Below are 26,871 nucleotides of genomic sequence, written 5' to 3'. Positions count from 1 at the left end.
TCCTAGCCAATCGGGGACAGAGTAGGTCGGGCCATGCCTTTGCCATCCTAGGAAAACCATGAGAAAACTAGCAAATTTGCAACCACGTCGACGCTACATCCGGTTTGTGAGGTCAGTCTCTGTGCTGCCGCCATATTGCAGCGGGGACAGTTCAAATAAAAGAGTAGTAGAAAATGCCAGACTTTTGTGCTGTGGTTGGATGTTCTAATGGAAGAAATGCCAAAACCAAGCAGCAGGGAATAACATTTCACAGGTGAACAGTCATCCTACTATAATTGTACTGTTACGTGTTGAATTTGATCTATCTATTGACCTATCACAATAAGTAATTCTTAGCTAAGTGACTGTCCTGATACGAAGTTAAGCTAACTAATGTCAAGAAAAAAAAGTAGTTACGTTAATATATCAGTCAGACTCAGAAACTTATGTTTATCAATCAGCTGTGTCGCTAACCCAGTTATTAACGTTTTTATTAACGTTATTAAGTTATGTGACGTTAGTCCTAAATTATCTAAATAAAGGGTCTTCAACGTTTTCAGCCAAGGGCCCCTTAACTGAGAGAAAGATAGAGCAAGGACCCCCTACTTTATATATTGTGTAAAATTGAGATGCATAATTAACTGGGCCTACAGTAACGTGTAGGGCGGCCTAAAGCCTTTATACATACAATACATTGTTTTGCATATAATATTATTATAATAAAATAGGCTAATAATTGATGTGGTTTTATAATTCATGTTTTAATATTATTAAACACACATGTGGCACAGTAAATCCTTAGGATAAACTATATCTGTGGATGGCCTTAGTGACTACAGTAGCCTACCTTACCTATAGGCCAGTAAGCCAATCATCCGATGAGTTATATTTGCTAATAATATGTTAGATTCATGTTAAGACTTCTTTAAAAACAAATTTAAACTTAACAACACAACACAAAAAATAACAATCATTTGAAGCCCCCCCCCCTCTGAGGACCCCTCAGGGAGGATCCCTGAGCTAAAGTGTTTGTTTCAACGTTCATGGCACTAGTCCATACGTGATTAATTACACAGAAGATGCAGAATACATAGTTGATTGATGAATTATGGTTAGGTTCCCAAAAGATAAGGTTAAAAGACAGGCATGGACAGTAGCACTGAGGAGAACGGACTTTGAGCCACATTACCGCTCAGTTGTCTGTAGCTGTCATTTCAAGCCTGAAGACTTAGACATGACTGGACAGACAACTCGTTTAAGGGAAGGAGCAATCCCGTCATGTCCTGGCCATCTTAGCAAAGTGAGTACCATCGGCAAATTGATCTATATAAATAATGACAATTCATATAATCTTAATCTTCCAATAACAAGTTTGCCCACTAAACCTAACAATACAAAGAAACAGTTAGAAATTGTACATATTGACTGAAATAGTTTTTTACTTTATCTTTATCAGGTGCCCAGTAGGTCTACACCCAGGTTAAGCAGGACCTCGCAAAAAGCTGCTGCAGAATGTCCTGATGTTCCCGTTCAGCTGTCAGAGGATCTTCAGAGGACAAACCCTGTGAGCGAAACAGTTATTGTTTTAAACATCTTTGAAGAATGCTGGGCTTATATTACAGTGACAATTATAAAATGAGGAGAATAATTTTAAGTTACGATGATAATATTTTTTCAGGATCATCAGTATGCCCTTGACCCGGTTAAAGTAAAAAAAAAGTTAACTGCGGCTCAGGAGAAAGTGGAGGAATTGCAACGGGACTTAAGAAATGCCAAGGATCGGGAAAGAAGGAATAAGAAGACAGTGAAATCACTGCAAGAGGATTTAAAACACAAAAATATGCTTACCAAGGAACTGCAGCAGAAAGTTGACTTCCATTGTGGTTCGTTAAACTGCCCAGTCAAAGATATAAAACACATTCTTCCATTTACCGATTAATCATGTGTAACTAGGTCTAGGAGATAGAGAGAAAATCAAATATCACATTATTCTTGACCAAATACCGCAATGTCGATATTGCGACAATATTGTATGGTTGACTATTGGTGCTTTAAAATTTTTTATTTACACAATGATATTTTTGAAAAATGTTTTTTAGAAATGATTTAATGACTTAGTGGGTAAAGGTAAATAATAGAACAGTCTGGTAAGTTCAGAAAAGTACAACACTTTACTTCAATGCAGCCTTTAAAACCAGGTAAAGACAGCACTTATTACGATATTACAATATATTCAAAATCTAAGACGCTATCTAGTCTCTTATCGCGATATTGATACAACATTGATAGATTGCCCAGCCCTATGTGTAATATTTATAATTTCGCAGGGGTTTAAATAAATGTCTCATCATCACACAATTTTAGATTTCAGTATCATCACAGTTATTCATTTTATTCTGAAATATATATATAAAAAAATGAATCCAATGCAATTGAGCGTCCATCTACATAATTTCATTAAATGCTCTCTAATTAAAGTATCCAACATTTACTTTTTTTAAATGTCATTTTCTGTAACAACACTGTCATACCAAAAATGTAAAAAACACATGCATATTCCTATTATTCATTGTATGATATCATCCATTGCATGCATGCGCATACTACGAAAATAGTTCCCTGCAGGGTTGTAATTTCTTTACCGTAGCTCTGTTCTAGTTCAAAGCATACAAAAATATTCACTTTAACATTATTTAATATCATAAGACTGAGTTGATGGTTTTATACAGAAAGTATTTGCATACTGATATTTTTCTATATTTCAAAGGTATCTGTCTGTGACTGGTTTTATTATCAACATTGACACATAACCCTGATGATAGCAGAGCTGCTGTGTGCACCGTCTGCTTCAGCCAGGACCACTTGGAGTTCCTCTTTTACCTCATCAGGGCCTTAGGTAGGAGCTGGTGTTTTAGTGCACAATACTATTAATAGAGATAGCTCACATTTCAAAATTTGGATTAAAAAAACACCTGACTGACTTATCTTTTGTTTAAATTCTAGGTGGATGGAACAACAACCTGAGTGTGGTTAACTTCCAGAGTGTATTCCACCATCTCATGGTCTGATGCAGCATTTGTAAACACAGGATGGCAAAGTGGGTACGTTCCTGGTCCTTAAATTGCATCCACATTTCTTTCACTTGCTTCCTTTCCTTGCGTCTTAGTCCATCCCTCTACCAAGGAAGCAGGAGATACACAAGGAAATCATGCGAGGAGAGAGGAAACAAGGAAATGTGTTTTTAGAGAAATTAAACATTCTTCTCATCATCATTCTCTGACGTTTAAATTTGTCAGCAGTATGGGTGTAGTTAGTAACGGCGTTAATCTGCACGGCTTCCAGGAAGGCTATTCTTGTGTAGGGTTAGGGTTCATAGCTCCTCCTCGGTCCTCTGTCCTTGCTTCTCAGGGCAGAAGTAAGAGCTTTGAGATGGCCTTCAAGAACATGGACCAGAAAAACTTCCGGTTTAAGCTAGGAGCGAGGAAATACCAAATAAGAGATTTGGGATCCACCCAGTGTCTGTCAACTGTGGCCATGTTTTCTGTAGTAGTGCCATCTGAGGACTCTGACACTGCATTGATCCTCTTCAATTGAGAATGTCACTAGTGTGTGTTGGACCACAGCTACCTGCCCACTAGCTTTGGGTGCCTAACCAAGAATGCTCTGGTTGATATTGCAAGTTATGAAGCAGTTTTCATCTGTTGTATGCTGTAACAGTTTCATTAACACATCTGTTACAGTAACAGCAGCTGTTTGTGATAGCTACCACCTGCTAACCTTGGAAAACAATAAAGGGTCTGACGATTCCACGTATAGTGTTGCATCTGACAGACCGCAAACATTGTTGAGGAAGTTGAGGAAACAGCATGTAGCAAAAATTCACACTCTGCAGTTTCAGAGTGGCAGTTTAAGAACACAACTATGTAAAGTAGTATTGTTGAGCTGTTGGATAGGAATGTCTCTGTCGTGACTTTGTGAGTAAAAGCGTGCATACTAAGGTGAAACGTTTTTTTTTTTTTTAGATTAAGGCTTAAGTTGTATTGCTCACCTCTCTTGTAGAAACAAAAGTTATTTCCCTCGTACTATTATTTTCAGTTGCACCAAACTGTATTGGTTTACCAGAATTTGTAACCGTTAGACTGCAGCACTGCAGAGCCCAGCTGATACACGATACACAGTTTTTGTAAAAAATGTGTGACTTAAAATAGACGTAAATGAGTAACATATGAATACTACACTACAGAAATGTACTTCATCTTTCAACTTTAAAGTGTTCTAAAGTTATATCATGGCAGCAATTTTACAATGCAGTAAAAAAGAAAAGAATATACTTAGAAACTAATTACGTAGGGTAAGATCATCTTAAATAGCAATATTACTGTCACTATCTACGTAAGATAAAATATAGGTATTAAATCATGCATTTATTATTCATCCAAGTATTATGAATACATGTCTGCCATTTGTAACAAACCAAACTGCTGGAAAATCGGTTGAGAATTCAGCAAGTTATGCTTTTAATTATGGTAATCCTCCTGCCTTGTCAGATGTCTATGACACGAGTTCTATGTTTATTGGTGGATTGCAAACAATGATACATTTACATACCGCTATGTACTGTACTGGAGTGGACATACACAGTTATTTAACCAGGTAAAATTCTCATTGAGATTCAAATCTCACTTTCAAAATTTACCTGGCCAGTAGGGTGGTATAAACGCATTTACAACAATAAACACACAGACACATATAACAGCCCAACACTACAAATACATGTAGGGTTTCATTCCTAAAACATCACATTTTAACCAGAAATCCTTTGAGAAAAAGTTTCACAGATTGCTTTTTTTTCAAAACAAGTGTGTTTTCTTTAGTTTATTCTTAAAAATGGGTGCACAACACTGCTTCCTGATAGAGCATCTGGAACAACTCCTCTATCAATCTCTTTAAATGATACTCAGCCTTTTTTACAAATCCTACCGAAGGTCTTTGTAGTCTACTACTGCATGGACTGTAATAATCATTCAGCCAACACCAACTCTTTCGCCCTCAAAGTGAGCCACTTTAACTTTCAAAGCACATTTTCTCCCATCGTCACCATCCACTACACTCTGTGTATAGATAGAGTACTTAATTAAACACATTTTCCATGTTACAGCAGCTAGGTCACATTATCATAGTGTGTGTGTGTGTGTGTGTGTGTGTGTGTGTGTGTGTGTGTGCGTGTGCGTGTGTGTGTGTGTGTGTCATATATACAGTGTAAGTGTATATATATATATATATACTGTATCATTTTAGACATGTATTTTACATAGAGCTGTCATGTAGTATGTTAAGGTTGAAGTGGGACAGGTTAGGTGAAGTTTTACAGCCCATAGGAATGTGTGAGTTTATGCCTAGTTGAAAAAAGAAAAAAGAGGAGAAGGGAGGAAGGTGAGGGGCAGGACGTGAAGTTAACTTTTTTGACCACCTGCCACTTTTTACCAGGTTTTGCTGTGTCTCTATGATCCAATTCTGTCCTATTCATGGTAGCCTACTCGTCATCACGTGCTGTAGTTGGGGGGGGCCCGCCTTGATTATCCAGCATAAAGGCATACTTTCCTATCCTGGGCTTGGACACACATTCATACGGTTTGATAAAGTATTTATTGGACTTCAACTTATCATTGCACCTACAATAATGTAGCTGTCCTCAGTTTAGGTCATCCTGTACATCTCATCTGCAGTTTTACCTGCATCCACCATATGTGATTGTGTGTGTTTATGTGTGCGTGTGTGTGTGTGTGTGCATGTGTCTTTTGCGGGTGGAACTGCCCACTGCTGTGAGCCGAAAGATTGAAACAGCAGCAACTTTCAGCAATTATATAGTGAAAAAACGTTACAGCTTACGTTGATGTTAAAGTGTGATTGATGATTAAATTTGCAATTGACGGGTATCACTATCAACCTACCTGCTAATGTGGCAAGTAGGTTGACGGTGTTACCCGTCAATTGCAAAATTAAAGATTTGGCAGGTGGTCGGGTGTTAATATCAGGCCCTGGTGAACGGTTTCTGTCAACATTTGGAGGATGAACAGACTCCTTGCCATCCTGGGGTGGAGATTTAGCGTCCTCCACATGCTGAGGACACAGAGAGGGACAACCCAGAGAGAACAAAAGGATTTTATTGTGAGACATAGCGCATAACTGGGAAGCACAAGGAGGTGTCAGTTGTGGCCTGCATGTAGGCCTGCATGAGTTTGTAAATACTTAAAATACTGTTCAATAAAAGTGTCAACGTTATTCTATCGTCTCAGGAATGTATTTCAGTCCACTGGTTAAAAGATGATTCAAAGAATACGCTAAAGAGGATAGTTAATTGTTTAAAGCAATTGGAATCATAATTTGAGGTGAGGGCCTGATGTTCCAGAAGAAGATTTATCCTCTTCAATATACACACATAAAATATATTATTTATTATTGTATTAATGCAAGTTTATATATATGTATGTGTGTGTGTGTGTGTTTGTTTGTGTATATGTGTATATATATATATACATACATACATACATACACACACTCACACACACACACACACACACACACACACACACACACCACACACACACACATGTGCCATAGTCTACCTTTTGAATGTTTTCTCTGTCCTCTCATTGATGACTTTCAAATCTTGCTTGTGCTCGGTTGTGAAGATTTTCTTAATTTATCCTGCCTTACTCTATTGTATTTCAATGTGAAATATTGTACTTTCTACTTTATTTGGCAGATAGTTGCAGATTACAGTTTTACACAAAAAACATCACTTCATAAAACACAATGAATTGTTAAAGATGAAACCAGTTAGCTTGTAACCCTTTCCAATAAAAGCAGTGTCTAGTCGGGGTCACTTGGTATGTTTCAGATGTTTATAACATGTTAGCAATTCCACAAAAAAGAGATTCTCCATATAAACTTCTCACATTGTTTCATGGAAATACCAGTTTGAGGCCCAAAGAGGTGAAACTCTCCAATACTTCACAGAAAAGCTAAAATTAGACAAAAGTCTGAAAAATGAATTCAAGTCTATGAAGCAGAACTGTTTTTTCTTCTTCGCTACCACATTAATCATCTCATGACCCCGTAGATTTATCTTGTGACGGCCCCTAGTTTGGTAATCACTGGATTAAAGTATTACTGTAGGACATAAATAAAGTATTTAAAACTAGTTTGACCCTCAGAATAATGTTATTTGTCATATCAGTCACAAATGGGCAGATTATTGGCAAACAGTTATTACTTTAATGCCTTAGATGTGTCTGTCTGATTTTAATTGTAGGACTTTTACCAGTAATGGAGCATTTTTACATTTTGGTATTAGTACTTTTACTCAAGAGGTTTTAATCGCATTACATTACATCAAATGCAGCACTAGTACAGAAGCAGACTGTTAGCTGTTGTGTTGTATTTTGACAGGAAACAAACCTATTCATGTAGTATAGCATGTACTGCCTGCCCTGTAGTGATTGCTGTGCAGGGAACAGAAGTAAACCAACAGGCCAGGACAGTTATTGCTCAACAGAATAAAACTCCATAAACGACCCCTTGTAAGTGTTCAGATGGGTGGTTAGATACTGTATATACACTTCCTGCATCAAGACACATTTTAAAGAAGTAGGGGAAGAGGTGTAAGTCTTTCTACCTCTCTGACCCTAAACCTCTCTCTCCTCTTATTGCAAAATGAAACATAAGACGAGGGAAAATGCTTGTCTAATCTTTCTGTAGCAAGTGGAAATTTGCATACAGCACAGTTGTAGGTGACAGTGAATCGTGGCTTTACTTCTTAATGACCATGTTTTTTTTTACCGTACTAGCTCTAAATAAAGTCTTATTTTGGACCCAGTAATGATGCAGTTGACTTTTTTCTTCACAGTAAATGATCCTCTTTTGTAAACATGTCAAATGTCTTGTTTGTAGTCATTTTTTAAAAGCAATCTCACTTTCTAATATGTTTGGATGGGGCTCTTTGAGCTGTCAAAATAGTTATCAAGCAATTACTCACACTTGTCTCAAGCTTTGTCTTATTAGTCTTGTCTGACATGACGGACATGTTCAGCTTATTAACACCCATTAGTGCGGGTTTGGTAATAGGGCTGTGCCATGAAAGAGGGAGTTGTTTTAATTTTAGCCCTTGTGTTTAGGTGACATTGGCTTTACGTCCACATTGTTTGGGGTCTCAAACACCACTGCTGTATGGGTAAAAATGTAATTCAAAATCCTTTTTATTTCCTTAAATTTTATATATACATATCTGATCTAAATTCAGAAATCCGCATTATGTAGAAAGAAAGTGGGAACAACCCCCCCCCCCCCACAAAACAAACTGTCTACACATTGGATGAAGGTGACAAAATGCGGAAATAACCATAAGGCATTGTTATCACACCAAATAAGGAAATATGTCATGCTTTCTGTGTTATATGGGCTAAACATGAACACATACCCTCAGTTGCCAGTTTATTTAATAGCTCAAACTAATGCAACAACCCTGCAATAAGTCCCACCTAACCTTTGTGAAGGTTATCATATTCAGTTTTTGTTGAAGTTGTTTTAAAAGCTGTTAATTCAACTTTTTGATAATTTTGAAGATGTAGTTTGTGGTTCTGTTGAACTGTATTACATTATACAGATGATAATACTGATTTTGACATATATTACATCTGCAACAGAATGTGTTGTTTTCTTTAGCAGGCTTCTGAAATATGTCATCAGTTAAATATGTTGTTTAGATAAAATTATTATTTATCACTTTAGTGAAGTAGTAAAGTAATATATTGTTTTCTCAGTTGTTAAAGGGGATCTCTTAACAACACAATGGGTCATTTACTTAATAATAATGTTTATTTAGAACCAGAGTATAAACTGACAAAATGACAAAACAAAAGGAGCCAAACATCCGAAAGTCTATTTAACTAGGAAGTCAAATTGAGATTAAAACCCATTTTTCAAGTGATATAGACAAGGTCACATAGCAGCATCCAGCACAACAACAGATCACAGCAGCAAGAAAAAACAAAATACATTACATAATACAGTGCATTAACAAGGTAGCAATATGTGATCAAGTGTTTGCTAGTTAAATGAAGCAGTTACTAGCAGTGACCACTTCTCTTATTCTAAGTTTAAAATCATTAAAAAAAAGATGAGGGTCTGAAGTTTGAGCTTGGCCTGAAGATTGTTCTAGGACTAGAACAGGCATGAGAGTAATCCAGTGTACAGGCTACTAAATAACCAAACTTCCACAATAATGCAGAGGACAAATTAACACAGTTAGATATAAAGGCTACTTATTGTCAATGCTAATGTTTAAAAAAACCTTCACTGCTAACCTTTTGACTTCTCCAAATGAATACTCTAATTTTCTGCCACTTCATGCCTCTACTTTGCTACATCTCAGAGGGAAACAAAACATACAGAGGGATAACTTATCATCTGAATACTTTTTTCACTACTGACAACTTTATCTATTTAGTAAACTCATCATGACTGATTGTCTAAGGAAAGAAAATGAGCACAGAATTTTGAAATTGACAAAACATGGTCCTTTAAAGTTTACGTGTAAATGAACAACAACAACAAAAAAGGTCTGTCCTATTAGTCACGGTACTTTCTTCATCAGCAGCAGAGAGGAATCATTTATTCAGGGTCCATGGCAGACACAGCAGTAAAGAACTCCTGCTTCAGGGGGCAAAAGTTCAGGGATAAAAGGGATCACTCTGGAGATTACTCACATGTACGTAACACGGATGCCTAGAACACAAACAAAGAGCATTATGCTGCCCGGCTTTATTTTAGTCGCGGTGTGCATGTTTGTGTGAGAGCGACTGCTTTTCTAACCGTATCCTCACTACTTGTCTTTTGTCTCACCAAATGAAGAATTAAGCTCCTGATGCAATAGGATTCTCCTTTTAGCTGTTTAAATGAAACATCTTTTTTTTTCATGACTCCACTCAGGACGGTGTTTTTCAATCAGATTAGTACAGCACATTCTGTTCTGTTTCACTTCCTGATGACTGTACAGCCTGTATCCCTGAATGAACTTACCCGTGTGCTTCTGGTTACACCAAAACACTCATTCAGACAGACGCATTCTCGCAACTGCTTGTGAGATTTTAGTACTTAGTGCATGCAGTATTTAGTAAATGTATAAGCCAGTCATCAAGAAGACCTACTGTTTATTCGTTTATTTTAGCAGAACTGTTTTAAACTTTTTAGTTAGTATTGAGCTCTTTTTTTAAAGCAAAAGAGGCCCTCAAGCTCAAAACATGAGTAATAAGTCTATATGAATATGTTTATTATATTTATATGAGACAGCTACAAACTCTTGATATAACCTTAAAGCATCTAATTTCCATGTGTCCTACCGAGTTGCTGCTTTCACCACAATAGAAACAATATGTTCAAGATGTTTCAGAAAGGAAGACATGTCAGGCTGTGTGTCAATATAGAAATCTGTTCATGCATTGCAGTTCAGCTCAGGTCAACTGAGTTAATTTTTTACCTCCACTTACGCATACAAGATGGGAGGAAGTGCCAACAAAGCTACTAGGACGCCGCGATACAGACGAGTGTTTAGGAACACAAGTTTCTCCTGGAGCTGGAGCCTTGATCAGTATTTATGTATTTATTGGCTTCAGGTGGATGGTGGTGCATGGTGAGGGCTGGTTGTGTGGTTAGTTCACAAGGCCGTCATTCTGTTTCTCTACTATTTTCTGTTTTTAATGTAAAAAAAAAAAAAGTTCTAATGCGAGAGTGTGAAACCTTTCTTCCAATGACTCAGAAGATTACTGAGCCGGTTGATAACATCCCTGTAGGTTTGCACAATCAGGTTCCCTTGCATTACGTCACCTTTCTAATTAACGGGATCCTCATGTTCCCTTGGTCAGACAGTCTCCTTACCCCCTCTGACTGCAGGATTCACCCACCAGAAACCTGCAATGACGTTTTAACTATCTGAGCACCTCAGTTCAAGCAATAAAGAAGATATACTCACACCAAGAATCTATGCCACATTTTAAAGCTTCTTTTAATCATTTGAATGCAGCATATTGTTGCTGAACATAAACGGAAAGAGCGGCCACAAAGTATGTATGCTTTATTGCAAACATTCTGGGTATAATAACATAGTATCCTCAGACCGCAGAAGTACAAAGACAAAGCCATACAAATCTTTGATGACTTTTATTGGGAAGTTGCAAACACGTATGACATGTATGTGTTACAAACATGTATATGTGTTGCTTTAGTGAAAACCTGACTTCATCAAAGACATTCTGAAGATGATTTTTCTTTATTTTAAACATCTCATGCTCTTTATTTAAACATAAAAGCAGATGAATAATCATCTCATCCACAGGGAACGTCTTTGACTGTTGTTCATTCACTTTAAATTTGTTTACATTTATTTATGCTACTTGCATTTATATTGTTCTATTATTGCACTGTAGTTGTATCTGTTTTTGTATCTTGCTGTTTGGACCTTACATCCATTTGTTCAAGTTTTTGTTTTTGCACCGCAACCAGGGAAACACATTTTTTTCCTTCATGAACTGTACCGCACTGTATATAAATGGATGACAGTAAGTCTCTCTTATCTGTCTTAACTTGAATTAAAATCTTTGAATGTAATACTGTATATTTCACACTTGTACTGACAGGACTCAGGACAAACAGGATTTCATCAATATGCATCTATACAGTTTTTTTTTTTCTCCCAAACTGTTGAGACAATAACTCCTAAAGATAATTTGCCTGCTGAACTAAATCTGGCTCATTTACAGTTGCTTAGCATTTATTATAATATAATAATAACAATAACAGCAATAACAATAATAATAATTATTATTAATATTATTATTATTATTATATATAATATACAATAATTATTATTATTATTATATATTATAATAATATAGTTTTGAGATAGTAGATCTTGAATATTTCCTTTACATTTTAGATATGCTATACTTTATTGTATTTTTTTCTTTGCAGATTACGGTTTCTTTCAAAACAAGAGCTCATAAAATATGGAGTGTTCCTAACATTACATGTAGTAAAATTAACAAAAATACAGAAAAACCAGACAGGAGGCACAAAAAAAAAACTGCACTTATGCGCATTTGTTGAAATCCCTACCTTCACATAAGTTGTAGAAACGTAACGGCAAATTTACTTAAGCGTCAAAATCCCCGGTAAACAAAAATAAAAAAATCGCGGGGTTTAGAGAAACAGTAATCCGTCTCAGCTCACGGTTTATCGGTCAGTAGGCTATGCTTTTATTTAAGTGCTTACACATCCAGTCTGTGTGGTTAGGGCTCGGCTATTACAGTGTTGATATGTGTTGTAAGCTGAGTGGAGAGGACAGCCTGCTGCGGTACAGACTGTTCTGTTCCCGGCCTGGCTCGGCACGGAACGGGTTACAGGTCAGGGTGTCTATTGGAACACAGTGTTCTCATCAGCAGCGGCACGGCTACAGTAGGCTACAGCCGGAACATTGTGTTACTTTGTGGCTGCTTTCCAAGACCTGCCCCTTAATTTTACACTAAACGCCCTCCCACAACTCCTTCTCTCTCTCTCTCTCTCTCTCTCTCTCTCTCTCTCTCTCTTTCTCTCTCTCTCTTTTATCTCTTGTGTGTCTCTGCCTATCTTCCTCACTAGTGTCATTTTGAAGTCTGTCCATGTGGCTTTATTTCACTGGCACGTTCATCGCCACTAGAGAGGAAAGGGATAAAGGGAAAACAGGACAAAAACAACTCGACATAATAACCACATGGGCAGAACATTTAGTACCCTGGATATGAGATGAGAAGGGCGGGTTTAAACCAGGAGGAATGACCAACTGACCGAAATTTCAGCGGGTCATCGGCCGTTGCGGGAAAGGAACAAAAAAGGAGCGCGAGGAAATGTGAGTCATTTACTCTATTTCATCTATTCTGTTGAGAAAGATTTAATTAATGAATTAATTATTGCACAAGGTTTACCGGCTTTCTAGTGCTTTTTGTTCACGCCTGGCTGAGTTAAATGGACACTTGTTATATAAACATAAACATAAAAACGAGTCTAAAAAAAACGTTAATGACAAAAACAACAAAAAACAACATGTCCCAGTTAAGGTCTGATAATAAGATGTTTTAGCTAACAGTTTTCTCTTTTTTTTTTGGTGGCTGTTGAATTTGTCACACGTGTGGGGGCATTTAAGGTTACAGCTCCGACTGTGCGCTGGAAAATAAAGGCTGATAAGACTGCGCGCGTGTGTGTGTGTGTGTTTGTGTGTGTTTATGTGTGTAGGCTATGTGTCTGTGATTGTGTGTGTGGGGGGGGGGGGTCCCAATGGATGTGGATGAGGACAACAGTTTGCATGCATGATCCCTTAAGGCTTAGGTGTTCTTCATAAAGTACAGGTGGTATTTACTTTTTCTGATAATTGGTAACAGTAACTGTAGTTCATTCTGTGCAGATTGCTGTTCATTGTGGACTGAGTTGTACACTACAGGACATAATGGTAACCTCTGAATAACTTTAAATATAGGCTATGGTATTTTCATAGTCTTTATGTGGATTTAGATTTAGATGAGGTGGTTAGATTGAGCAGAGTTGGCCTGCTAACATAGACACAGGTTTAAACAAAGTCCTATAGATAAATCACACTGCACAAGGGAGGTATTTAATGAATTTGAACAACTTCTTGTCCAAATACACTGACATGTAAAGATTAAAAGTACACACACCACTGTAGCAGCATTTCCAAAAAGCAATGTCCATAAAAGCAGCTTTTCTTGCCATATGTCTTTGTCAGGTTAAACAATAATCTCCAATGCCAGACAATGCTCTGCCTCAGGATGTCATGCCATGAGTCTGTCATGCACAGGGTGTTCTCACATGTTTTCATACTGTATGAATCAGCAGCAGAGTACGGATGTGAGACAGAATGTACAGATACACCGTGTACGTCTGTGGTCTTTGCCTCATTGTGTTCTGTTCCTGCATTCCTCCGCAGGGTATCTGAGTTTAGATATATGTAACCTACATGGCATTTTTTTTTCTGTTTTGTAACTATTTGCGGTGGGTTTACCTGTTCAGTGTTTAATCATTAATTCTTTCATACAGAAAAGCAAAAAGTTAAATAATAAAATTGATGAAATGAATACATTTTAACGATGGTAACTTGTTTTTAACGGTAATTCAATAGTACACTATAACTCCACTTGCTTTATTTAAATTTAAATGTTGTATTAATGTAAATGGTCAATTTGAATAATTAAAATCAGCTTACTTTCATTTAGAAATTGAAGCTGGGTGGTACGTGAGGGGGTCTCAGATTGGTAAACACCATCAGGCTTTGCCAGCGGGGAACTGTGAATAGAAGGAACATTGTGTTCAGACAGCCAGAAACACACACACACACACACACGCACACGCACACGCACAACGTTACATCTAAGATGAAATCCATAAAATTTAAAAGACACAGGACGAGTTGTATGAACAGCAGAGACGGAAAGGTGCTCTGCTTGTGCTAAAGAGTTCAGTAAACGACTCTTGATCTTTGAAAGTGACACACAATTGAAGAAGCAGAATAAATTGAGCAGATATCAGTAAGACTGATGTTTAAGGTTTTACCCTGTGGCTCGAGGAACATGGCTGCACCATGGCTTGAGCTGTTACTGTTGGAAATAGAAAATAAGTTTAAATTGATTTCTTAATCAATATTTAACGCAAGGAGTTTATTGGCAAGTTGATGCATCTCAGGCCAAGCTCTACTTCTTCATTTTCCTACTACAGGCTTTTTAAGAACTTACTCACCATGGCAGAATATCCTAATATTTGTATATGATCATCAACAGCATCTGAAATGTACTGAGTAGAGTAAAGACAAGACAACTGGTGGAAAAATCTAGAAAACTGTTGCAGGGAATAAGAGCTACCTCTTTAACCTTAATAATTGATGATTTACAACACAGCAGAACACTCCTTTAAACACTTGTTTTAACTCTATTACATTTAGAAATAATTCAGGCCCATATTGGCTTTATACCTCTGTACCTGATGAAGAGACAATTTAGGCTTGAGACATTGCACATTTAAATTTAAAATCAGGTGAAAAGCAGCAGTGTTGGAAGTCTTTCAGAATCAGAAACACTTGTAGGTCAGGCGTCCAATGTCCATTTTTATCGTAGTAGATGTTACATTTTCATTTGAAATCGTTATTTCACAACTCTGGCCTAACATTAGTGACATTCCGGCCAGTCCCGGAGCAGCTGTGAGCTGATGCTATTGAGCAAGTGTTAACGTCTCAGCTGTTGCATGTGATAATAACCACCAAATAGTGTTTGACAACATGCATAACGTAGCTAACTAGCATTTTCTTTGTCTTCAAACAATGTCAAGATTATCCTGCCAGGGCAGACTGAAAATGCCTGCAGCCATGTGTATTGAGGCATTGAGTAACTGCATGTAGACGATTGCTCCTGTGATGAGGAAAGCAACGTTTAGCAGCTGTAGCACTATCTATCTATCTATCTATCTATCTATCTATCTATCTATCTATCTATCTATCTATCTATCTATCTATCTATCTATCTGTCTGTCTGTCTGTCTGTCTGTCTGTCTGTCTGTCTGTCTGTCTGTCTGTTAGGAGTGGGTGTCAAACTAAAAAGTATCTTTTTTGTACCGACAGAATGTTTCCATAGCACCGATCATCGAATGTCTGCTCAGATTAGTCATCTTGCTTACTTATTCTTCGACCAGGCAGTGCCTGATTGTAATCAATATTTTGCCAACTTTAAATATTTTAATTTAGAGCGGTTATCAAACATTTTTGGTACCAAAATATTTTCATAGCATCAAGTATTAAATGTCCTGTCAGATTCATAATGTTGTTTACCTATTCTAAAAATGTGGTCTAGAATAGAACAGGTTCAAAGTTTTACATAAAAAACCTCAAGTATCATATTGACACTATTTTGTAATCTTTTAATTTCAGTCAACCCCTCAATCAACCAATCAGTCAATCAATCAATCTGTCTGTCTGTCTGTCTGGCAGGCTGGTTACTGAACCTGAAAAAAGTTGGCATCAAATATCTGGTCTGAGCCATCTATTTATCTCTGTGCAACAGTGTTTACCTTTGTTTTTATTTTGTCAAATGTAATTCTTAATCTTATTTGTTTGATACTATTTCTGTGAGAAACTTTACATATCAATAAGGGGACAGTATATTGTGCAGTATTTGGAATGATAATTGGTTCTATAAAAATCTTTAAAAGGGAGTTAGTTATGTCACTAGTTATGTAGACATGATGGCCATGCTGGGAGAGGTCAAATATGTTACTATAACAGTAACAGCCTAAAAGACCTCAAGGAGATAACATTTGATCTATTTCACATCAACATTACCAGACAGCATTTAGCCTCATATTCTGATACACCTTTTAATTGGAGTCATGATCAAATTCAAGATGTTAACCTGCCTCACGTAAATGGATTGTTTTTATATTGCGCTTTTCTAGTCTTAACGACTACTCAAAGCGCTTTTATATACTACAGGAACATTCACACACATTCACACACTGTGGCTGAGGCTGCCGAGGGGTTCAGTGTCTTGCCCAAGGACACTTCGACATGGGACTGCAGGGTCAGTGATTGAACTTCCGATTGGCAGGCAACCGCTCTACCACTGAGCCACAGCCCCCCCCCACCCATCACAAACAAAGAGAGATTACAAGAGTGTATTTGTGATGGCGCAGCTTTATCAATACAGAGTGTGAGTGTAGTTGAGCCCACACTTTCCCTATGCATACAAGGCTTTCAGAAAAAAGACAAATGTTGAAATACTCATAACAAAAAATGTAGAGTGAAGAAATTGAAATGAGGTTCTGCCGTGCTGCAGGTTTATTTTGCTGTGCATAAAATATGAGGATGTCATTTATAGATTGACAAAGAGAACAAAGGGGCATAAACTAATACTATTGAACATACTTTGGTGAGTGCAGCTCGTGTTACAAAATAAGATGACTGAAGTAAGCAACACGCTGCTGCCTTCGACAATATGTTATGTATTTACTTCATCTGTGGGGGATCAGACAAGGTGCAGTACAGTTAAGGGATATCACAAATGCAGTGCAAAGTAATGTTCCTCATACAGCTGGGATCAATGCCACTGTGGCTTTTGCAATACAACTTTAAATATATCTCCTGTACAGTACATGACTTTAGAACATGTGTCTTTAAATAGCTACAAGTTATATCATGTGGAGGAGAAAGTAATTTCTACTGGACGGATTATTGAGATCTTGTATTGTTATTTCTGTAAAACAGAGACTGTGATTTTCCAGTCCAGCTCCACAAATTAGATTTATTTCATGTGCCATTTTTCTTGTTGAGAGTTTGTCCCAAAGTGAAAACATGAGACATGAAGACATGTTATTTATGGTGCTCAGATTGCTAACACATAGGCTTGTGTGTTCATAACAGTGTTAACGTGTGATGCCCACACGCGGAAATGACCACTGATCAGGATATGACTATCGATGGCCAGCCAGCCACAGCCATGTTTGCTGCAAAGGGCATTGATGTAACACCTAGTAAAGACCAAGGAGTCATCAAGGTATTTATTGTCATTGCTTTAATGTTAACGTTTTATTGTAGGCACAAGAAAGACTCATTGTTCCACCATATGGCATGGTCCTGATTTCTCCTGATCTCTTCTATATTCTCTGTTTAAAAAGTTTCTCAGTTGAACTGTTCTGCCTACAGGTTGTAAACCGCCAGGGGCTCGATGGAGAGCGGCCAATGATTGGAGACAGAGTGGTTGTCCACTACACTGGAAAGTTGGTCACTGGGAAGAAGTTTGACAGCAGTCGAGATCGCAAAGAACCTTTTTTCTTCAATGTGGGCAAAGGTAGGCGACTTTATGCACTACTGTCGTACCTGAGGGGCCCTTTGTGTTGTCTCTTGCAATAATAGTTAGATATTTTAGAAAATACGCTTACTTGCTGAGAGTTAGATGAGATGATTTTAATCATTTAGTTTTAATAGTTTAACTTCAGAAAAACGTTTTTAGTACATCTTCTTCCACTGCCAATATCAACATTCCCAGTTAGAGACATTTTGAAAAGTAAAGCAAAACCAAATGGATAAATCTTCCCCTGAAAACACACTCAAGTCGTGGTCAGAAACACTTAGCGGAGCAGTGTTCATTTTAGAAGCTATTTTACATTTAGTCTTAGTCTTTGAAAGGAAATTTAATTTATTAGTTTTAGTCACACTTAAGTCAATTTTATCCTTCATAGTTTGTCTAGTTTTATTTAACAACGAGTCGAAACGTTTTAGTCCAGCTTTACAGACATGTCAACTAACCACAGACGTGCCTCATTCATGGGCTCACAGCGGTGCAGTGCTGCAGAATGAAACACAGATGTATCAATCGAAGGTGACCAATCATTCCAGCCCACTTTAACCCCTGGTTTAATGAATAAGAATGCAGGTTTGCAGTAATTCCGAATCCTCTCAATGATGCGCGGTTCAGACACACCCACCCAGCTCGTTATGAAAGCCAATCCGCAAAAATATGCAATAATCAACCACTCAAATAGGACCAAGTATAGAGATGGACTCAGCTTGTGCCAATGGGGTCTGAGTGTGTGTCTGTGTTTGATAGAGAAAGACAGAGAGGGGAAGAAAAGGTGGTGAGCAACGAAAATGAAGAGTTTTTATTTTTTTAACCTATATTTTATTCTCAGCGATATCTCTTATAGTTTTTTTTTATTTGCTTCATCCACTCACAGGACAAGTCCTCAAGGCCTGGGATATTGCTGTGTTGTCCATGCAGAGAGGTGAGGTGTGCACGTTCCTGTGTAAGCCAGAGTATGCTTATGGATCTGCTGGAAATCCTAACAAAATTCCTCCTAACTCTTCAGTAGTGTTTGAGGTAGGTACGCCACATTAGTGCTGCCATTTGTGCCGCAATTTACTTCACACTGAGGGACCCTGATAATTTAGGAGTATGTGTCAGTTTCTGCAGATTTCAGTTAAACTGATTTATTGAATTTAGCTGGATACATGCTCAAACATAATTTTTTCCATATCAAATCATAGTTAGATAGCATCACCCACTGAACAAACCAAGTAGGCCTGGCTTGTTGCACGATTCAAATGTTTATCAAAAATTACCATTTTCAGCATATAATGTGTTAAGAGGTTACGGTTAATGTTCCTCGATTTAACCTGAGTTTAAAGTAAACACAAAGAAAGCGGATAGTGAGGGACAAATACGGAGGAACTTCCGGTGGTGCCGGAAATCCAGTAAATGAGCCGTCGTCGATGAAGACTATAGAGAGATATGGGAAGAAAAAGTGAAAGGCAACATAAGTTAAGAGAGTTTTAATTCACTATATAGTACATTTTATTCTCATCAACAACATTGCATGTTGATATTGCAGCAGTCAGTGTTTAATGACGGAGGTGCAGTCTTGTCATTGCAACAAATCAATATTTACAGACATACTGTGTACTGTTAGAGTGGAATAAGATGATTTTTCAAACCTAAAGCTAGGGGGAATATAAAAGAGGTGACTGTATGTTAAGGGGCTTTAGTTAGCTGAGAGGGATGTATTAATCTTAGTTTGTCTTGTTCTTGTAGAGGTGTGTATACATATATGTCTCATTACACAGTCATTATTTCACCTTCTTTTTTTATGATGTGACAACTCCTACTTCTTTTTCGTTATGTATTTGTTTTTCTCCTCCCACATCTCTGTAACACCATACACAGAGTTCTACAGGGCTGAGATTTTGCATTTGCTTCATAGCCATATTTGTGTAGAACAATGATTGAATAAAGTTTACAACAAAACAGATGGAGCTACTAAAGTTTGAAGGAGAGATTCTCACAGACGATTCCGGTATCATAAGAAGAATAAAGGTCAAAGGTGACGGTTATACTAATCCCAATGATGGAGCAAGTGTTGAAGGTAAGGCCACTTTTTTCTTCTTGGATAATTACTGTTATTGTGCCAAATAACATTAAAAATTACATTTAACGGCTACATAAGAGGTTAAATTGTGTCATGATTTGTTTTGTATGACCCACAGTGCACCTAGAGGGAAAGTGTGGTGATCGAATGTTTGACTGCAGGGATGTCAGCTTTAAGGTTGGTGAGGCTGAAGATAAAGGCGTTCCTTTCGGAGTGGACCGAGCCATGGACAAGATGCAAAAAGGAGAGTGCTGTTTACTTTACTTAAAACCAAAGTAAGTTACTGAAAAACCTTAAAAATCTGCTTTTGCTCTCTCAATGCAGTTACAATGAGACAGTCTTTTATGTGGGATTGCTTTTGATAATAATCTCTGCTAGATTTTCATGCTGTGGTCCTCCATTACACTTGTTAAGCCAAAATACAATTATGCCCCCACTTCCCAGAAACCATTTATTTCATTGTACTTGATGTAGGATTTCTGTCAGATGATGATTACATTAATTCAGCTATTTTCAAAATTAAATTCAAAATAAGAAAAATTGCATTAAGACATTTGATGGCCTGTGGAACAAAAGACAACTTGTGTTGTAAACATAAGAGTACACTATTGTCACCTAGAAGGTAGCAGTTAAACTGAGGAGGCAAGGAGGTGCCCCTGGTCACCCACAATGCTGTTTGCCTAAATTTATAAAGGTCCGGTCTTTTAGCAATGCTGTTACTGATTTTAATAATATACAGTATATTTTGTACATTTGTGTGTGAAGTCAGAACATACTCATATATACTAAATATTATTGAACAGTACTGTGTCTGTCTTCTCACATTAATCTCAAATACCAATGAAAGGCTAACATTTGCCTGATATAGTGTGGATATGGTATTGATATTGGTTTAGCAATATTCTGTATTGGTCCGAAACTTACATGTGCAGTACCTTTAATCTCTTATTTGCCAGGGTCAGTTCTAAAAAGCTTAATATCTGTCACTCTTGAAGAGGGAAATGTGTGATTTGGGTCTGAAAGAACATCTCAATAAGAAGTCAGTCATCCATCCTAATATCATATTAGACAGAAATAAAGCATAATTAAGTGAAACTATGAAGTAAATAGAATGCATTGTACTGCCCAATCCACATAATATCATTCCCTTAACCCTACCTACACCAACTTCACCCATTATCTCCTCAAGCAAAGTAAATAAAAAGCACAAGGAAAATTATACAAGAAGAAGATACTGGGAGTTAATATGCTAACAAGTTGTAAACTAACACAGAAACAAATCTGAAATAAAGACAAAAAGAAAGAAAAAGCAGAAAGAAAAACAGAAAATACTTAATACATAATGCTTCCCCAACTTAATTCACACAGATCCACATGAATTACTCTTCATAAGAGTCAGAACTATTCATTTCCACTATGTAACACCTATATCTTTGCTTTCAAGAAACTGTACAATATTATTTAAAATGTATCTTGTTTATTTTGCAATATGTATGACATTTCTTCTAATGCCATACATGACGCCATCTTCCTAATCCACTTACCTATATATGTGTCAGCCTCTCGTTGCTTGCAAAATATACATATTAAGCTCCACACACTGGTTGTAATACTGTCTTCTGTATTAACATAAGTAAGGTAAATAATTCATTCATAATAAAAAGGTTATGAAAGGAACTGTACTGAGACCAACTTCACATCAGCCATTAACACGTACTCTTTTACATTATTGCAGATTGAGCAAGTGTCTGGTATATTACTGTAAATAGTATACATTTTAACCTGTAAGGAAAATTTTCCCCAGTGAGTTGTATTAAATAAATGCAAAGGTGTGCTTTCCCACACCATAGTTTAATTGGCAAGCTGCTTAAGTTGACTGTTAACAATTAATACAATCTTTGTACTCAGTTTGGCTATTTAATATGTAGAGAGTGGGGGTGTCATTTTTGTATCATGACCAGACTTTCATGTTTTATCTTTTCTTTTTTCACAGGTATGGCTTTGGAAACAAAGGTAAACCGGAATACAAAATTGGACCAGACAAAGACATCATATACGAAGTTACCCTAAAAAACTTTCAAAGGGTGAGCTCTGCTTACTACTTTATACTGTAAGTCTAAAGAAATAAACAGTCAGACTCTACATTCAGATTAAAGTTGGTTAATATGGTTGTGTGGTTTTGGTTACATTTTCTTTTGAAGACATACATAGTTATGTAGATAATTTCAGCTGACTGCCTAAACATAAAAACCAATGTTTACTCACTTTCCTTGACGTTAATTGTTTTTACACAAGGCCAAAGAATCATGGGAAATGGACTTGCTTGAAAAGCTAAATTTGGCTGTTGGAGTTAAGCATAAAGGGAATCAATATTTTAAGGTACAGTCCCTATGCTGATCTTTTGTCTTAACATTTTATTTTCTTAATTGTTACCATGTTCATAAAATGGTATTATCTTCCTGTATTAGGCAGGGCTGTACTCCCAGGCAGTCATCCAGTACCAGCGTATCGTTTCCTGGCTAGAGATGGAGTGTGGTTCTGGGCTGGATCAGCATAAAAAGATACAGAATTTTATGTTGACATCACACCTCAACTTAGCGTTGTGTTTCCTGCGTATAAAAGAGTTCTCACAAGTTGTAGAACACTGCAACAAGGTGAGCTGCAAGGCCCTGATGGTATTTATCCATATTTAACATTTTACTTTTAATACATTGTCACTCTGTATCTTAACTAATTACTGTGTGTGTTTGTGTGTGTGTGTGTGTGTGTGTGTGTGTGTGTGTGTGTGTGTGTGTGTGCATGTGTATTTAAGGCAATTGAGCTTGATGATAACAATGAGAAGGCTTTGTATCGTCGAGGGGAAGCCCGTCTCCTTCGTAATGAATTCAGCCTTGCCATGGAAGACTTTCAGCTTGTGCTGCAAGTCAACCCCTCAAATCGAGCGGCCCGTGCTCATATTTCCATCTGCCAGAGCAAGATTAAGGAACATCATGAACAGGACAAGATGATCTACGCCAATATGTTCCAGAAATTTGCAGAACGGGACGCCAAGGTCAGTAAACCCACTGCGCTTGGCTAAATATAGACTAGTGTTTTCTTTTCTAACATAATCTTTAAATTAGAAGAAACCAGTACAACTCTAAAATAAAATAACATACACACACACACACACACACAAAACACACCACACACACACACACACACACACACCACACACACACCACACACACACACACACACACACACACACACACACACACAGTTTTGCAGAGCTTTCCAGAGTTTAATGATCTACTAAAACAGTTCTTGCATTAAAAAAGAACATTTGATTTGTACGTATTTCAGCTCTGGAAATTACATTGTGTGCATCTTACTTCCATAAAATTAGGTAATCTTGTGGGGAATTATTTTTCAACTAATTGTCAGCCATTTTGGGTATCATGGTTAGAATTAATGATACAATGGATAGAGATCCATCCCACCACTACACCAACCAAATGTACTGCAATGTACAACCATTTAAATATAGTTTAATAATATAGCTGATTCTTTTTTCTCAAAGGTTTCAATTACATTTTGATAGTAAAAAGCCCTGCAGTATCCTCGTCCTGTGGATTATTGTGCTTTCTTCACTGTTATGCTGACCTCTAGTGTTCATTAATGAATTTGTTTATTTTCTAACTTATTGATGCTGAGGTTCTTCTCTTTTCAAAAGGAGAAATTATCTCAAGTAAAAAAGTATAACACAAAATGTAAAAAAACGTCTTAATTTTGACAAATCTAAATTTTGTTGGTTTCTACGGTTTTTATTTATGTATTATTTTACTGTACATACATGTACTGTACAAATATAACAGATTTTCACTTTGTTACATAAGGAGGTGCATTCTCACAAAATGCACATTCATAGTGTATGATTAAAGAAATTGCAGAATAAGTGTCATCAGTTTAAAGACTTGCCTTATCAAAAATAGTTTATTTCAGACTGCTGTAGTCATGTGTAATTCATCTCCCCGCAACAGGTTGAGAAGACTAAGAGGAGGCGGGATGAGAGTGCGAGGAGCTGCATGAATGGTGAATTGGGCATCAAGCGGCGGCGAAGGAGTCAGGACTGTCCATCGTAAAAATGACATTTGAAAGGGCAAAAGAGAAAGACATGTCTTCATTTGCTTTCCAAGCCAAGGGAGCAGAGGCATGAACGAAGTCGTATAAAAGCTTCTAATCCAAACCTCTTCATCCCAAAATCCAACGTTACCATTCCTGCATATACTGTAAAGCAGAGTGAAAGCAGAGACGTTTGCAAGCCAAACAGCATTTGCCTTCCCATTCTGACGAATGCTAGGACGTACCTCTCTGTGGAATTAGTCCTGCAGAATTAGTGAGTTAACATTGTTAAATACTTCTGGCCCCCACCTTTTATTTAAAAAATAAATAGTTTATTTTTTGAAAAAGGAATTCCATTGTATTTGTCATTAGGCTACTGTGTAGAGTCCATATGTGCCTCCACAGTGTGTTTCCAATTCCCAAACTGTACGTGCTGGTTTTCAGACCTCTGGCTTGTATTTGGTATTAAGCCTTTTCTTGGGCAGCTGCATGCATGCATCACATGGTGTTCAGGATTCAGACTTGAAAATTTCCTAAATGTGCAATATGTATTCTGGATAAAAGGTGTAACAAGTCCCATTAGCTCAGTGGCATTTGAAACCGTTCTGTTCATTGGTTCACAAAAATAATCATAGCGTAAAAAAGCTTGCATTTATGGAATGTTGGGAAAAACTGAAATATGAAAAAAAGAATTCTCCTGCAAATTTTAATCTGCATTATTGCCTAAATCACTGATAGAAACCTCAAGTTTCCAATGAACAGACACAGAGAGTAGAATCTGAAACAAGCACAAACTTCAGATACTAAGTTATACCAAAACATAAAAGAAATAATAATACTAATAATTTTAACAACAATAATAACTGTAATTCTGGCATTCTGGCTAATTCACTGTATTTTTTTATTGCTAGAAACAACTGAAATAATATTATTTTGTGACCTTAAGCTACTACCTAAAGCCAAATCAGTAAATCTTTTTTTTTACCCTATACTGAACCTAAACTATGTTGTAGAGAGATTATTTCCAAACACACAATTTAAATTTAGCCATTTGTTTTGGATAAAGACAAGGCAGTGTTTTACAATGGATAAGACGTCCGTCATGCACTAAAATAAAATAATTTATTCATGAATACATGCATGATAAGTAATTTGTAGTTTGTTGAAAAGTTGTATTTTATCCATTAAACACATCACACAGTACAAACCATTTTTTATGAGAGGCCAGTCTGGTATTAATAGTAAACAGTGATGATCTACAGGATATGGGAGTGATATCAGATGATAACATCATTTTTATGGACTGATTATATTTTAAGACGGTGGCAGCTGCAAAAACCTTCATGAAATAAACAGTTTGTTATATATATAATTAAAGGTTTACACTCCTCTCCTGAACGTTGGTGGATTTTAGTGATTGATGACTTTCTTCTTATTTTGCTGTATGTTTATCTATCAGCTAATTGCATAAACAAGCATGGCACAATCTCCAACACTCATAAATCCTCATAATTGTGATGAAAACTTCTTACAAAAGGAGGCATTTGATCATAACATCCTCCCCATTTCCACCTTTGTATTTGACAGGGCAGATGCACTAGTATTGGCCCCTTGAGTACAAGTGGAAGAGGGACACCGAAACTGCAATGGAGCTTTAAACAGAACCAGTTTTCTTTTCATGTTTCACAAATTTCATGAACTTTGGTTATGTTATCAACAACATAATTCTGACATCTGTTGTTTTCTTTGCCTCAGTTGTGGAACTAGTGTCTCTTTATTTGACTGCATCTATTTCTTCATTTGTTTAATTTTTAAATGTGTGAATGTTAGTGGATCGTGTACAATGATGCACTTTGGTGGCTGTGTACTCCACAGTGCTGTAGAGAAAGGTCTGGCAATGCCAGACTAGTGACTGTCAAACCAACACTGTTATCTCTTCAGGAAATGTCTGAATAGAGTCATGAGATGTTTTATAAACATTGGTTGGTTCAAAATGAAAACCTTAGCTGTCTTAAATATTTTGTGTAAAAAAACAACAACAGTGTGTTTGTGTGTGTGTGTGTGTGTGTGTTAATATATATATATATATATATATATATATATATATATATATATATATATATATATATATATATATATATATATAATATATTGTATGTTAGCAAGTTTTAAACAGCATATTGCTATATGTGTTCAATTACTGCTGGCTCACTATCAACTGCAAAAACATTCCTGGGCCTCTTAGTGCTACATTCATCATGTTTGATAAGCTGACAATGCAAATGACAAGAATAATTTGGAAATGTTTGACATGAACAAACAGTATAAAATACAGACTGTTGAACTGACAATATGAAATTGTTTTTTATTAGAAACTGTTATACAAAATATATTTAATAGATCTTCAACCTGTAAAGTAAAATGTGATTAATGTTTAAACCGGCATTTATGCAAAAGAAATATTTTCAGACAAAAAACTACGTAAGGTACCTTTGTTTATGTCTTCTTTATATATTTTTATTTTTTTGCACTTTAAAAGCATTAAAAAAATCCGAGAGTTGCATTTAAAGAAATACTTCATTCTTCAAGTCATACTTTTTTACAGTGTAATAAAATCTTTAAAGTTTGCTTTTGATGCAATGGTATTGTAATTAAAATGGTTAAATGAGAAAATTATCATAAAAAAGTAACTGTAGCTGGTTTAACTTCTTGGATTTTGTGTAATACAGTTTTAGCACCATCATTACTAACATCTTTCAATTGCTATTTTAATTTATCTTC

At 36.6% G+C, this 26,871-nt stretch overlaps 2 protein-coding genes and 1 long non-coding RNA gene across 5 annotated transcripts; 2 read left to right on the top strand and 1 right to left on the bottom strand.

Moving 5' to 3' along the window:
* The first annotated feature begins 2 nt into the window (after window positions 1-2).
* LOC116688018 (THAP domain-containing protein 6) lies at window positions 3-18,432 on the top strand. Of its 2 annotated transcripts, XM_032513791.1 has the most exons (8): window positions 3-253; window positions 1,096-1,279; window positions 1,436-1,543; window positions 1,658-1,862; window positions 2,747-2,875; window positions 2,983-3,057; window positions 17,005-17,007; window positions 18,417-18,432. In XM_032513791.1, the coding sequence occupies exons 1-5, from the start codon at window positions 174-176 to the stop codon at window positions 2,758-2,760; spliced, it is 591 nt and encodes a 196-aa protein (XP_032369682.1). In that variant the 5' UTR covers window positions 3-173; the 3' UTR covers window positions 2,761-2,875; window positions 2,983-3,057; window positions 17,005-17,007; window positions 18,417-18,432. The 2 variants fall into 2 exon arrangements, with proteins under 2 accessions (XP_032369682.1, XP_032369681.1); XM_032513790.1 differs by lacking the exons at window positions 17,005-17,007; window positions 18,417-18,432 and having other exon boundaries at window positions 2,983-3,983.
* LOC116688019 (uncharacterized) lies at window positions 8,842-12,597 on the bottom strand. The gene is made up of 2 exons (XR_004331683.1): window positions 12,151-12,597; window positions 8,842-9,765 (listed from the first exon to the last, which is right to left on the bottom strand). It is a non-coding gene; the product is annotated as an uncharacterized LOC116688019 (long non-coding RNA).
* Window positions 12,628-26,069, top strand: fkbp5 (FKBP prolyl isomerase 5). 2 transcript variants are annotated; one of them, XM_032513786.1, is made up of 11 exons: window positions 12,628-12,919; window positions 17,486-17,618; window positions 17,768-17,912; window positions 18,799-18,941; window positions 19,869-19,983; window positions 20,105-20,261; window positions 21,980-22,070; window positions 22,282-22,365; window positions 22,455-22,640; window positions 22,799-23,038; window positions 24,009-26,069. In XM_032513786.1, the coding sequence occupies exons 2-11, from the start codon at window positions 17,514-17,516 to the stop codon at window positions 24,108-24,110; spliced, it is 1,368 nt and encodes a 455-aa protein (XP_032369677.1). In that variant the 5' UTR covers window positions 12,628-12,919; window positions 17,486-17,513; the 3' UTR covers window positions 24,111-26,069. The 2 variants fall into 2 exon arrangements, with proteins under 2 accessions (XP_032369677.1, XP_032369678.1); XM_032513787.1 differs by lacking the exon at window positions 12,628-12,919 and having other exon boundaries at window positions 17,499-17,618; window positions 17,739-17,912.
* Window positions 26,070-26,871: the final 802 nt, after the last annotated feature.

The sequence above is a fragment of the Etheostoma spectabile genome, chromosome 4, assembly GCF_008692095.1.
Source record: "Etheostoma spectabile isolate EspeVRDwgs_2016 chromosome 4, UIUC_Espe_1.0, whole genome shotgun sequence".
NCBI lineage: Eukaryota > Metazoa > Chordata > Actinopteri > Perciformes > Percidae > Etheostoma > Etheostoma spectabile.
Note: the sequence above shows the minus strand (reverse complement) of the source record. Positions and strands in the feature narration are given on the sequence as shown.